The sequence below is a fragment of the Nomascus leucogenys genome, chromosome 17 (genome assembly GCF_006542625.1).
Source record: "Nomascus leucogenys isolate Asia chromosome 17, Asia_NLE_v1, whole genome shotgun sequence".
Lineage (NCBI taxonomy): Eukaryota > Metazoa > Chordata > Mammalia > Primates > Hylobatidae > Nomascus > Nomascus leucogenys.
Window position 1 is genome coordinate 90,464,901 of NC_044397.1, and position 12,554 is coordinate 90,477,454.

General features: G+C 53.8%; 1 protein-coding gene across 1 annotated transcript in view; it reads left to right on the forward strand.

Annotated features, from left to right (window-relative positions):
- Positions 1 to 3,205: 3,205 nt before the first annotated feature.
- Positions 3,206 to 12,554, forward strand: part of EHD2 (EH domain containing 2) — a 28,491-nt gene continuing 19,142 nt past the window's right edge. Inside the window, exons 1-3 of the mRNA XM_030796984.1 lie at positions 3,206 to 3,395; positions 6,407 to 6,865; positions 8,339 to 8,436. Of these exons, the coding sequence (XP_030652844.1) occupies positions 6,462 to 6,865; positions 8,339 to 8,436 (502 nt within the window). The 5' untranslated portion in view covers positions 3,206 to 3,395; positions 6,407 to 6,461. The remainder of the gene's footprint in view (positions 3,396 to 6,406; positions 6,866 to 8,338; positions 8,437 to 12,554) is intronic.

Consider the following 12,554-nt stretch of genomic DNA (forward strand, 5'->3'; position numbering starts at 1 on the left):
GAAGCAAAATAACACTTTCCCATCAGACAGCTCTGGCTCAGCTCCAAGTTCTTCCACACCTTGGCAGACCAAACTCTACTTTTGTTTTTTTTGTTTTGAGACAGGGTCTTCTTCTGTCACCCAGGCTGGAATGCAGTGGCACGATCACAGCTCACTGCAGTCTCAGCCTCCTAGGCTCCAGTAATCCTCCCACCTCAGCCTCCCGAGTAGCTGGGACCACAGGTGTGCACCACCACACTTGGCTAATTTTTAGATTTTTTTATCTTTCAGAGATGGGGTCTCACTATGTTGCCCAGGCTGGTCTTGAACTCCTGGGCTCAAGCAATCCCCTGCCCCAACCTCCCAAAGTGCTGGGATTACAGGCATGAGCCACTGCACCCAGCTCTGAGACTCTACTTCCTTGTACTTCAACTTTCCCATCTGAGACATAGGAATAATAATGAGAATAACAATAATAACAGGACTTGCCCTCCTGGGGGAAGGGAGATGATCTAGGTGATGCTTTTGGAACAGGGCCTGTCCCCTAGCAGTAACAACATTAACATAAGTTATCATTAAGCTCCAGACCTTTTATATATTATATATATAATAGTAATATTATAGTAATATGTTATTGGCTGGGCCTGATGGTGCACACCTGTAATCCCAGCTACTCGGGAGGCTGAGGCACAAGAATCACTTGAGCCCGGGAGGCAGAGGTTTCAGTGAGCCGAGATCGTGCCACTGCACTCCAGCCTGGGTGACAGAGCAAGAGTCTACCTCCAAAAAACATAGAAAAAAAAGTTATAATTATATTATAATAATATGATATATAATACCAGTTTTATGGAGGTATAATTCAGAAGCCATGCAATTCACCCATTTAAAGCATAAAATTCAGTTGGGCATGGTGGCTCATGCCTATAATCCCAGCACTTTGGGAAGCTGAGGTGGGTAAATCACTTGACGTCAGAAGTTCGAGACCAGCCAGGCCAACATGGTGAAACCCCATGTCTGCTAAAAATACAAAAATTAGGCCGGGTGCAGTGGCTCATGCCTATAATCCCAGCACTTTGGGAGGCCAAGGTGGGCGGATCACGAGGTCAGGAGATTGAGACCATCCTGGCTAACATGGTGAAACCCTGTCTCTACTAAAAATACAAAAAATTAGCTGGGCATGGTGGCGGGCACCTGTAATCCCAGCTACTCGGGAGGCTGCGGCAGGAGAATGGCATAAACCAGGGAGGTGGAGCTTGCAGTGAGCTGAGATCACACCACTGCACTCCAGCCTGTGCCACTCAGTGAGGCTCTGACTCAAAAAAAAAAAAAAAATTAGCCGAGTGTGGTGGCATGCACCTGTAATCCCAGCTACTCGGGAGATTGAGGCATGAGAATAGTTTGAACCCAGGAGGTGGAGGTTGCAGTGAGCTGAGATCGTGCCACTGCACTCCAGCCTGGGCGATAGAGTGAGACTGTCTCAAAAACAAAAACAAAAAAACAAAAAACCCCAAAACTCCTGTTTCTTGGAGATATGATGAGGGTTCGATGAGCTAATAAATGCGTGCAAAGAGCTCAGAGCGGTGCCTGCGTGTAGGAATGGCTCAGTCAACATTAGGGATTGTATCTACAAATGTTTACTGAGCCCCTGCAGGGAGTTGGGCATTGTGCAAAGCCCTCACGGGGCTCATGTTCTCAGGGCAAAGACAGTCCCTTGGGCAGAGAAATGTGGAATATGCAGAGTGGTTGGAAGGGTTGTGGAGAAAAATAGGGCAGTGATAAGAGGTAGAGAGTGGGTTCTACCTTAGGCAGGGCGATCCTGGAGGACTTCTCTGAGGAGGTGACATTTGAGCAGGGACCTGAAGGAGGGGAGAGAGTCAGGCATTGAGATCCCCATGGGGAAAGTACTCCACGGAGAGGGGTCAGCAAGTGCAAAGGCCATGAACTTGGAGGGTTGTGGGTGTGTCTGAGGAACGATGAGGAGGCCACGGTGGCTGGAGTCGCCTGAGGAAGGGAGACAGGGGAGATGTAGGTGGATCATGCTGGGCTTTGTGGGCCTCGGTGTGGACTTTGGCTTTTACTCTGAGAGAGAGGAGAGCCAGGGAGGTTGTCAGCCGAGAAGTTGCATGAACTCCCTTAAGTTTTAATATTAATATTATTTTTATCTATTTATTTGCGATGGAGTCTCACTCTGTCGCCCAGGCTGGAGTGCAGTGGCGTGATCTTGGCTCACTGCAACCTCTGCCTCCTGGGTTCCAGTGATTCTCCTGCCTCAGCCTCCCAAGTAGCTAGGACTACAGGTGCGTGCCTGCACCCAGCTAATTTTTGCTTATTTATTTATTTCTGAGACGGAGTCTCGCTCTTTCCCCAGGCTGGAGTGCAGTGGCGTGATCTTGGCTCACTGCAAGCTCCACCTCCCCTGTGTTTAAGTGATTCTCCTGCCTCAGGCTCCCAAGTAGCTGGGACTACAGGCGCCCGCCACCACGCTCAGCTAATTTTTTGTATTTTTAGTAGGGACGGAGTTTCACCGTGTTAGCCAGAATGGTCTCGATCTCCCGACCTCATAATCCGCCTGCCTCGGCCTCCCACGTATTTTTAGTAGAGATGGTTTTGCACCATGTTGGCCAGGCTGGTCTTGAACTCTTGACCTCAAGTGATCCACCCGCCTCAGCCTCCCAAAATGCTGGGATTACAGGCGTGAGCCACCACGCCCGGTCCTATTATTTTTTTTTTACAGGTGAGGTCTCGCTCTGTCACCCAGGCTGGAGTGCAGTGGCACAATCATAGCTCACTGCAGCCTCGACCTCCTGGGTTCAAGAGATTCTCCCACCTCAGCCTTCCAAGTTGCTGGGACTACAGGTGTGCACCCCTGTGCCTGGCTAAATTGTTTTGTTATTTTTTATTTTTTTAAATAGACATGAGGTCTCGCTATGTTGCTTAGGCTGGTCTTGGACTCCTGGCCTCAAGCAGTCTTCCCACCTTGGCCTTCCAAAGTGTTAGGGTTACAGGCGTGAGCCAGGGCGCCCGACCTAAGTTATTGTTACTATTATTGCTGCTGTTGTTGTGATTCCCGTGTTAAGAAGAGAGACAGACTGGGGAGCAGCCTAAGGCCGCAGGTGGAGGCGGAATTCGAACCCCAGGCTGGACGCTAAGGAGCTCTCGCCCGCCGTGCTAAGGCGTCTTCCCCACTCCCCACAAGGGGGCGCCAGAGGCCGGGCGCCCGGTTTTGAAGGGGGTGCCTCGTCCCGCCCCTCCCTCCTGTTCTCCCTCCCGTCCTCCCCGCTCCGGGCCCCACCCGGCTCAGACGGCTCCGGACGGGACCGCGAGCACAGGCCGCTCCGCGGGCACTTCGGATCCTCGCGGGACCCCACCCCCGCCCAGCCTGCCCAGCCCGCTGCAGCCGCCAGCGCGCCCCGTCGGTGAGTGCTCCCAGCACCGCAGCTGTCGCCTCCCGACCCCCGCCCGAGCCTGCCCTGGTTCTTCATGCCTGACCCCTGCTCCCCGCCACCCTGTCCCCAGTCTGTAACGGTCTCCCCAGGTGTCCCCCAGTCACCCCCAGTCTTCGCCAGTCCCCCCAGTCGTAACCATGTCCCCCACTCCCCCAGTCCTCCCACTCTTCCTCCAGTCTTTCGCAGCCTCTCCCACTCCCCCAATCTCCTCCGTCCTCCCCCAACACCCCTCCCTATCCCCTGGCTAGAGGAGATCCTCTCTGCAGGGTCTCGCTCCACGCCCTCATCCATATCGGCTAACTTGGTCCCTCCAGCCACTCAAGAGCCCCTCTCCTGCCTCACCAGCTCGATGGGCCACTGCTGATGGCATTCTCCCCAGCTCTCTCGCAGGGCCCTCCCTGCCTGGGACACCGCCCAGAGTCCTCTCCCTCTGCCCGCATCCCAGATCCTGCCTCTCTTTTCCGTTCCTGCCACTCCTTTACGAACTCCTTTTCCTTTTATCTCCCCTATCCCCTTGCCACCCCTTTTAAAAGTCTCATGATTTTATGGATTTTAGCATAATTTGATTTGCAGTTATTTTGATGCTCAAATTGCCCCATTTTTGGCCTCTGGGCACCCCTGCAAGCTGGGTCCTCTGTCCGTGTAACATGCCCTATCGGCCTTTGAGCACTTCCTCACCGTCTGACCCAGGCTCATTTGTTCTTCCCTGCCCCAGCCCTGGAATCCACCATTTCTCTAAGGAGTCTCAGGTTCTTTTAGTGGGGAATGGTATTTAGAGACTCCCATCTCACCAGAAGTTGATTCTTTGAAAAGATCAGTAAACTCATAAGCATCAAAGGGGACCAATCGTTTTTGTTTTCCTTTTTTTAAAAAAGCAAAGACCCACACATATGGCTGATATCAGGAATGAAAGAGGGGACATCACTACAGATCCTATGGTGAATAAAAGGATAGTAAGGGAAGATAGAGAACACAGTCTGGGTGCTGGAGGTGCTCATTGCTCCTGGGTTGGTCATGGTTAACCTCCCTAACTCAGATCTTTAGACCTATAATAGGATTGCAAGCTCTGAGGTCAGGTTGCCTGCGTATGAGCCCCAGCTTGAGCATTTTCTAGCTAAGTGATCTTGGGTAATTTATTGCTGTCTTCCTGAGCCTCCTTTGCCTCGTTAAAAAAGCAGAGATGAGCTGGCATGGTGGCACACACCTGTAATCCCAACCCTTTGGGAGGCCAAGGTGGGTGGATTGCCTGAGCTCAGGAGTTCGAGACCACCCAGGGCAACATGGTGAAACCCATCTCTACTAAAAATACAAAAAAAATTAACTGGGCGTGGTGGCGCATGCCTCTGGCTCCAACTACTTGGGAGGCTGAGGCAGGAGAATCCCTTGAACGCCAGAGGTGAAGGTTGCAGTGAGCCGAGATTGTATCAATGCACTCCAGCTTGGGCTACAGAGTGAGACTCCATCTCCAAAAAAAAAAAAAAAAAAAAAAAAAAAAGAAAGAAAGAAAAAAAGAAAAGAAAAGAAAATCGACCTACTTTACAGGGTTATGAAGGTTAAGTGAGTTAGTACAGTACCTGGCATACAGTGATCATAAATGTTGCATTATTTTTCTTGTTAACACCCAACAGCCCTCATGACCTGGGTGCACCCAGGCAACCTTCTCCGCTCCATTTCTCACCCCTCCTCTTTGTGCCCCCGTGTCTGGTCACCTACCCAGATGTTTCATGGCTCCCAACACACCAGGACCTTTCACACCCCCAGACCTTTGCGCGCACCATCCTCTCTGCCTAAATCCCCTTGTCTCGCCTGCTTTTCATGGAGCAGCTCAAAAGTCAACCCTGCCCTGAGTCTTACTGGTGCTGTGGTCTGTTTTTCATGCCCTCCTCTGGATGTCTAGCATGTGTCTGGGTCCTCACTGGGGCCTGTGGGTGGATAGGGGATGACCTCTGGCTCATTTCTGGATCCACAGTGCCTGAAGCAAGGAGTGCGTGATTTCAGTGAAAATGTGTCAAATGATGGAAGGGAGAAGGGAGGAAGAAATGAATGAAGCGATTAAGGAATCCGTTTCTTCCAGGCAGCTTCTGCATCCTCTGCCTTGTCCATCTCTTGGTCTTCCACGACTACCATCAATCCCCCTTCTTCAACCATGTCACCATTAATCTTTCTCCTCCTTCAGCTGGTTCGCTATGATCTCCCTATACTTTTTTTTTCTTTTGAGATGGAGTCTTGCTCTGTCGAGTGCAGTGGCGGGATCTCGGCTCACTGCAACCTCTGCCTCCCAGGTTCAAGTGATTCTCCTGTCTCAGCCTCCCAAGTAGCTGGGACTACAGGTGGCCACCACCATGCCTGGCTAATTTTTTGTATGTTTAGTAGAGACGGGGTTTCACCATGTTGCCCAGGCTGGTCTCGAACTCCTGACCTCAGGTGGTCCACCTGCCCCAGCCTCCCAAAGTGCCGGGATTACAGGCATGAGCCACGGTGCCCGGCCTTTTTTTTTTTTTTTTGAGATGGGGTCTTGCTCTGTAGCCCAGGCTGGAGTGCAGCGTCATGATCTCATGATCATAGCTCACTGCAGCCTTCAGCCTTGAACTCCTGAGCTCAAGCAATCCGCCTGCCTCAGCCTCCCAAAGTGCTAGGACTACAGGCATGCACCACCATGCCCAGCTAATTATTTTTTTTTGTAGAAATGGGGGTCTCACTATTTTACCCAGGCTGGTCTTCAACTACTGACCTCAAGCAATCCTCCTACCTCAGCCTCCCAAAATACTAGGATTGCAGGTGTGAGCCATCGCGCCTGGCCCAATTCCATTCTTCCTTCTGCCACCCGCCATCCATGCTCTGTGACCACATATTTGTGACCACAAATATCTGTGCTCCTCCTCCTCCTCCACCCATCCTGTCACCCACACAGTCTACACTCAGACCCCTTTCTTCGTCCTTGGCCGGGCCGCCCGTGCTCATGCCCTCTCCCCCTCCCACAGGCAGCTCTCCATCTGCACGTCTCTCCGTGAACCCAGTGAGCGGTGTGCAGCCACCATGTTCAGCTGGCTGAAGCGGGGCGGGGCACGGGGCCAGCAGCCCGAGGCCATCCGCACGGTGACCTCGGCCCTCAAGGAGCTGTACCGCACGAAGCTGCTGCCGCTGGAGGAGCACTACCGCTTTGGAGCTTTCCACTCGCCGGCCCTGGAGGACGCAGACTTCGACGGCAAGCCCATGGTGCTGGTGGCCGGCCAGTACAGCACGGGCAAGACCAGCTTCATCCAGTACCTGCTGGAGCAGGAGGTGCCCGGCTCCCGTGTGGGGCCTGAGCCCACCACCGACTGCTTTGTGGCCGTCATGCACGGGGACACTGAAGGCACCGTGCCCGGCAACGCCCTCGTCGTGGACCCAGAGAAGCCCTTCCGCAAACTCAACCCCTTCGGAAACACCTTCCTCAATAGGTGTGCCAGCCGCGAGCCCAGAGCGCATCTTTCTTTTTCTTTTCGTTAAGATGGAGTTTCCGCTCTTTTCGACCAGGATGGAGTGCAGTGGTGTGATCTCGGCTCACGGCAACCTCCACCTCCTGGGTTCAAGCGATTCTCCTGCCTCAGCCACCTGAGTAGCTGGGATTACAGACACCCACCACCACACCCAGCAAGTTTTTGTATTATTAGGTACAGACAGGGTTTCACCATGTTGGCCAGGCTGGTCTCGAACTCCTGGCCTCAAGTGATCCACCTGCCTCAGCCTCCCAAAGTGTTGGGATTACACGTGTGAGCCACCGCGCCCGGCCCTGGGGGCGCATCTTTCTGTCCCGGGCGTGCATCTTGCTGTCCCCCTTCTCTGTCCCCTCCCTGACTGTGTTTCCCTCCTTCTCAGCCCCAGTTCCGTTCTCTCTACCCAGTTCTTCCCATGCCTGTCTCTGCTCTGTTATCCAAGGGAGCACCTAGGCTAGTGAAGTCAGCATGCCTGGTTCAAATCCCGGCCAGCTGGGTGACCTCAGGCAAATGACTTGACCTCACTGCCCTTCTTGTAGCCTCATCTGCAAAATGTGGATCAATCACCTTGGGCCAGGCCCGGTGGCTCACGTCTGTCATCCCAGTGCTTTGGGAGGCCGAGGCAGGTGGATCACTTGAGGCCAGGAGTTGGAGACCAGCCTGGCCAACATGGTGAAACCCCATCTCTACCAAAAATACAAAAAATTAGCCGGGCGTGGTGGTTCACGCCTATAATCCCAGCTACTCGGGAGGCTGAGGCAGAAGAATTGCTTAAACCTGGGAGGCGGAGGTTGCAGTGAGCCGAGACCGTGCCACTGCATTCCAGCCTGGGCAACAGAGAAAGACTCTGTCTAAAAAAAAAAAAAGGGATCAGGATCACCATGGCCTCTATGCCATGGTTGCTGCGAGGACTTGGAATAGCACCTGGCGGCCGGGTGCGGTGGCTCATGCCTGTAATCCCAGCACTTTGGGAGGCTGAGGCGGGCAGATCACTTGAGGCCAGAAGTTTGAGACCAGCCTGGCCAACATGGTGAAACCCTGTCTCTACTAAAAATACAAAAATTAGCTGGGTGTGGTGGTGCATGCCTGTAATCCCAGCTACTCGGGAGGCTGAGGCAGGAGAATCACTTGAACTCAGGAGGCAGAGGTTGCGGTGAGCTGAGACAGTGCCATTGCACTCCAGCCTGGGCAACAACAGCAAAACTCCGTCTCAAAAAAAAAAAAAAAAAAAAAAGAACAGTACCTGGAACAAATTAAGTGCTCACTGAACATGAGCTGTGGCTGGTTATAGCTCTGAGATGGTCCTGGTCGCCCTTTTTCTGTCCGGTGTCTTTCTTCGCCCATACAGGATGCTCTGCCGTGCGGTCCCGAGTCCCCCTTCATGTTTTCCCTCTTTCTGTCCTTCCCTGTTGACCCTGACCCTCCCTCTGCCCCCAGGTTCATGTGTGCGCAGCTCCCTAATCAGGTCTTGGAAAGCATCAGCATCATCGACACCCCGGGTATCCTGTCGGGTGCCAAGCAGAGAGTGAGCCGCGGTGAGTGGGGCCAGACTCTAGGGTCTGAGGGAGGAGGTGCTGGGGCCTGGACTCCTGGGTCTGAGGGAGGAGGTGCTGGGGCCTGGACTACTGGGTCTGAGGGAGGAGGGGCTGGGGCCTGGACTACTGGGTCTGAGGGAGGAGGGGCTGGGCCTGGATCCTGGGTCTGAGGGAGGAGGGGCTGGGGCCTGGACTCCTGGGTCTGAGGGAGGAGGGGTGGTGTCTCCGCTGGGACCTGGGCCTGTGTCCTCTGGCCCTGGCTGGCGGGGCAGCGGCAGGGAGCTAGTGGAGGCCATGACTGCTCCATGCTGGCTCACATTGATGGGTGGGGGAGGTGTGTGGGTGACCACGTGGTGGGAGCAGGCAGGAGCTGCACGTCTGGGCAGGCGAGAAGGATGGGAAGGGAGAGATGAAGAGGGACAGGGATTCCGAGGCAGTGAGACAGCGATGCAGGGAGACACAAGGCCTGGAGATGAGGCAGAGCCCGGGCAGGGGAGGCTGGGCCCTGTGAGCTCCTGGCTCCACGTCTGGGCCACAGATGGGGCCGAGAAGAGGATGGGAAGGGAATCTGGGTGGGGGCCAAGGCCAGGCCTGGAATTTATAAACAGCTGTGCAAGGAGAGCGGCGGGGGGTGGATTCCAGCCGGGGCCTCCGGGTGTGCTGAGCCCCCACCACCCCTGCCCAGCCCAGCTCAGCATCTGTGGTCCCCCAGCCCTACAGATCTGTGTCCCCCACCCCCCATGGCCTTGGAGGCCTGGAACTGGGGCAAAGGAGGCTGCCATGTGGGGCAGAGGGGATGGGAGGCCCTTGTGAGAAGGCTGGGCCTGGGGTGGGGCGGGGACACCGGGGGTGACCATGTCCCTGGCCGAGGTCCAGAGGCCCCACGGGAGAAAGGCAGGAGGCAGCTGCAGAAACGATTGGGAGGACGTGCTGCCAGCTGAGGGGGAGGAATTCCTGGGGCTCCCACCCCAGGGCCTGGGCCTGGGACAGTGGGAGGGAACGGCTCTCAGCCAGGGCCGGGGTGCCGGCAGGGGGGTCCAAAGGCCGTGGGTGGTGGGGGAGTGTGGAACGGGGTCTCCCTCCCTGGCCTTGAGGATAGAGGAAGAGGAGGAGAGAGTGTCCAGCTGTTGGTGTGTGTGTGTGTGTGTGTGTGTGTGTGTGTGTGACTTTGTGTATATCTTGGGAAAGTGTGTCATTATGAGTGTACTCCTGGGTGTGGTGGTTCCACGCATTTGTGTATAGCAGCGGACGTGCCTCATTGTGGCCATGGCTCTGAGGTCGTATGACTTTGAATTGTGTACATGCCTCTGTGTGTGTGTGTGTGCATGTGCCTATAATTGTGGCTGGATGACTTTGTTTTGTTTGTTTTTGAGACAGAGTCTCACTCTGTCACCCAGGCTGGAGTGGAATGGTGCGATCTCGGCTCACTGCAACCTTTGCCTCCCAAGTTCGAGTGACTCTTCTGCCTCAGCCTCCTGAGTAGCCAGGACTACAGGCGCCTGCCACACCCATGTCTGGCTAATTTTTGTGTGTTTTTTTTTTTTTTAGTAGAGACAGGATTTCACCATGTTGGCCAGGCTGGTCTTGAACTTCTGACCTCAGGTGATCCTCCTGCCTTGGCCTCCCAAAGGGCTGGGATTACAGGTGTGAGCCACCACGCCCAGCCTGCTGGATGACTTTGTGTGACTCTGAAGGGCTGTGTAGGGCTATGAGAGACTTTGTGGGATAGTGTGCAACTGATTCTGTCCCTATATACTGTTATATCGTGAAGTGTGTGTGTGAGAGAGACAGAGAGACATAAAGGGCATCTTTTGTCTATGTGTCTATGTGGATTTAGTGTGTATCATTGTAGGTGTGAGTCTGACATTGTGTGCCTGTGTGTGAGACGGTCTAGGCATATATGTGTATCTGCGTTGTGGGCTATGTGTGACTTTGTGTGGCTGCGTCGGGCAGTACAGGGCTGCGGGGATTTTGTGGGGCTGTGTGTGACTACCTGTGATTGTATCTCCGGATACAGCTGTGTGCTTCTGTGTGGTGTTGTGTATGTGAGAATGTGTGTGTGTGCAGGAGGACATCTTTTGTGTAACTGTGTGTGATTATGTCTGTGTGTGTGCCTTTGGGTTTGGGAGGGCATGGGAGGTTGTGTGTGTGCGATTGTGTCTGTGTGAATGTGCAAGTGTGTCTCTGTACCTATGCGTTCGTGCAGGTCTCTGTGTCTATGTGTGTGTGCATCTCACATTATCTTTGTGATTGTGTGACCACAAACATCTGTGCAGGCCCCAGATTGTGAATACGGGTGTGTTCTGGAGCCTGCATCTTGTAGTAATTGGCTATGTTTGTGTCTGGGTGTGCTACTGGGTGTGTGTGTGTGTACACGAGCTCATGTGTGTGGCTGCCTCTGCATGTAAGATGTGTGAACACAGGTATGTGTGACTGTAGCATAGTAAAGCCCTCAAATCTGGGCTCTGCTACTTTTATTTATTTATGTTATGCTACTTTTTTTTTTTTAAAGATGGAGTCTTACTCTGTCTTCCAGGCTGGAGTGCAGTGGTGCGACCTCGGCTCGCTGCAACCTCCGCCTCCTGGGTTCAAGCAATTCTCTGCCTCAGCCTCCCAAGTAGCTGGGATTACAGGCGCCCACCACCATGCCCGGCTAATTTTTTTGTATTTTTAGTAGAGACAGGGTTTCACCGTCTTGGCCAGGCAGGTCTTGAACCCCTGACCTCATGATCCACTCACCTCGGCCTCCCAAAGTGTTGGGATTACAGGTGTGAGCCACCGCACCCAGCCTATTTTCTGCTGTTTTTAAGCTGTGGGACCTTAGGCAAGCCACTTAACCTCTCTTTGCCTCAATTTTCTTACCTGAAAAATGAGAATAATGGGCTGGGTGCAGTGGTTCACGCCTGTAATCCCAGCAGTTTGAGAGGCCAAGGTGGGCAGATTACCTGAGGTCAGGAGTTCCAGACCAGCCTGGGCAACATGGTGAAACCCTGTCTATACTAAAAATACAAAAATTAGCTGGGTGTGGTGGTGGGCACCTGTAATCCCAGCTACTCCGGAGGCTGAGGAAGGAGAATTGCTTGAACCCAGGAGGCGGAGGTTGCAGTGAGCTGAGCTCATGACACTGCACTTCAGCCTGGGCAATAGAGTGAGACTTCGTCTCAAAAACAAACAAACAGAAAAACAAAACACACACACACACACAATGGCAATAATAATACTAGTGGCCTCGTAGTTGTCCTAAAGGTTAAATTAGTTGAAACATACAAAGCACTTAGAAGGTGCACACTTATGTGTGCACACAGTAGGTGCTATGGACGTGCCAACAATGCCTGTTTTTGCTGGGTGAGTGCCGTTGAGGGCCCAAGGTTCCTTTTTGCCACGTCTCCCATCCCACACTGACTCAACCTCTCTGCCTCCTTCCCTCCCCGCCCCATGAGACACACTTTCCGAATCTGGGCCAGTATGTGTGTTTGTGGCGACACCGGGAGGGAGGGGGGCTCCAGCTGCTGTCCCTCCAGTGACTTGGCCCTTCCTCCCCCAAAACAACACCCCCCAACCCCATCCTGGATCCTGCGTTGCCTGCAAGGAGGCTGCTTCCTCCCAGGCAGGATGGGCGCAAGCACCAGCTCCCTGGAGGAGCATGGGGCCCATGGGACTCCTCTTCTGTTGCCTCTTACCTGTGTGTCTTGAGTAACTCCCCTAACTTCTCTCTCTCTTTTTTTTGTTTTTTGAGATGGAGTTTCGCTCTTGTTGCTCAGGCTGGAGTGCAGTGGCAGGACCTCGGCTCGCTGCAACCTCCGCCTCCTGGGTTCAAGCGATTCTCCTGCCTCAGCCTCCCGAGTAGCTGGGATTACAGGTGCCCACCACCACACCCAGCTAATTTTTTTGTATTTTTAGTGGAGACGAGGTTTCACTATGTTGATCAGGCTGGTCTCGAACTCTTGACCTCAGGTGATCCACCCGCCTCATCCTCCCAAAGTGCTGGGATTACAGGCGTGAGCCACCACGCCTGGCTAGTCCTCTAACTTCTCGGTGCCTCAGTTTCCTCATCTGGAAAATGGGGTGAGAACAGCGCCCACCTCCAGGGGTTGTTGTGAAGAGTCACTGAGTGAGCT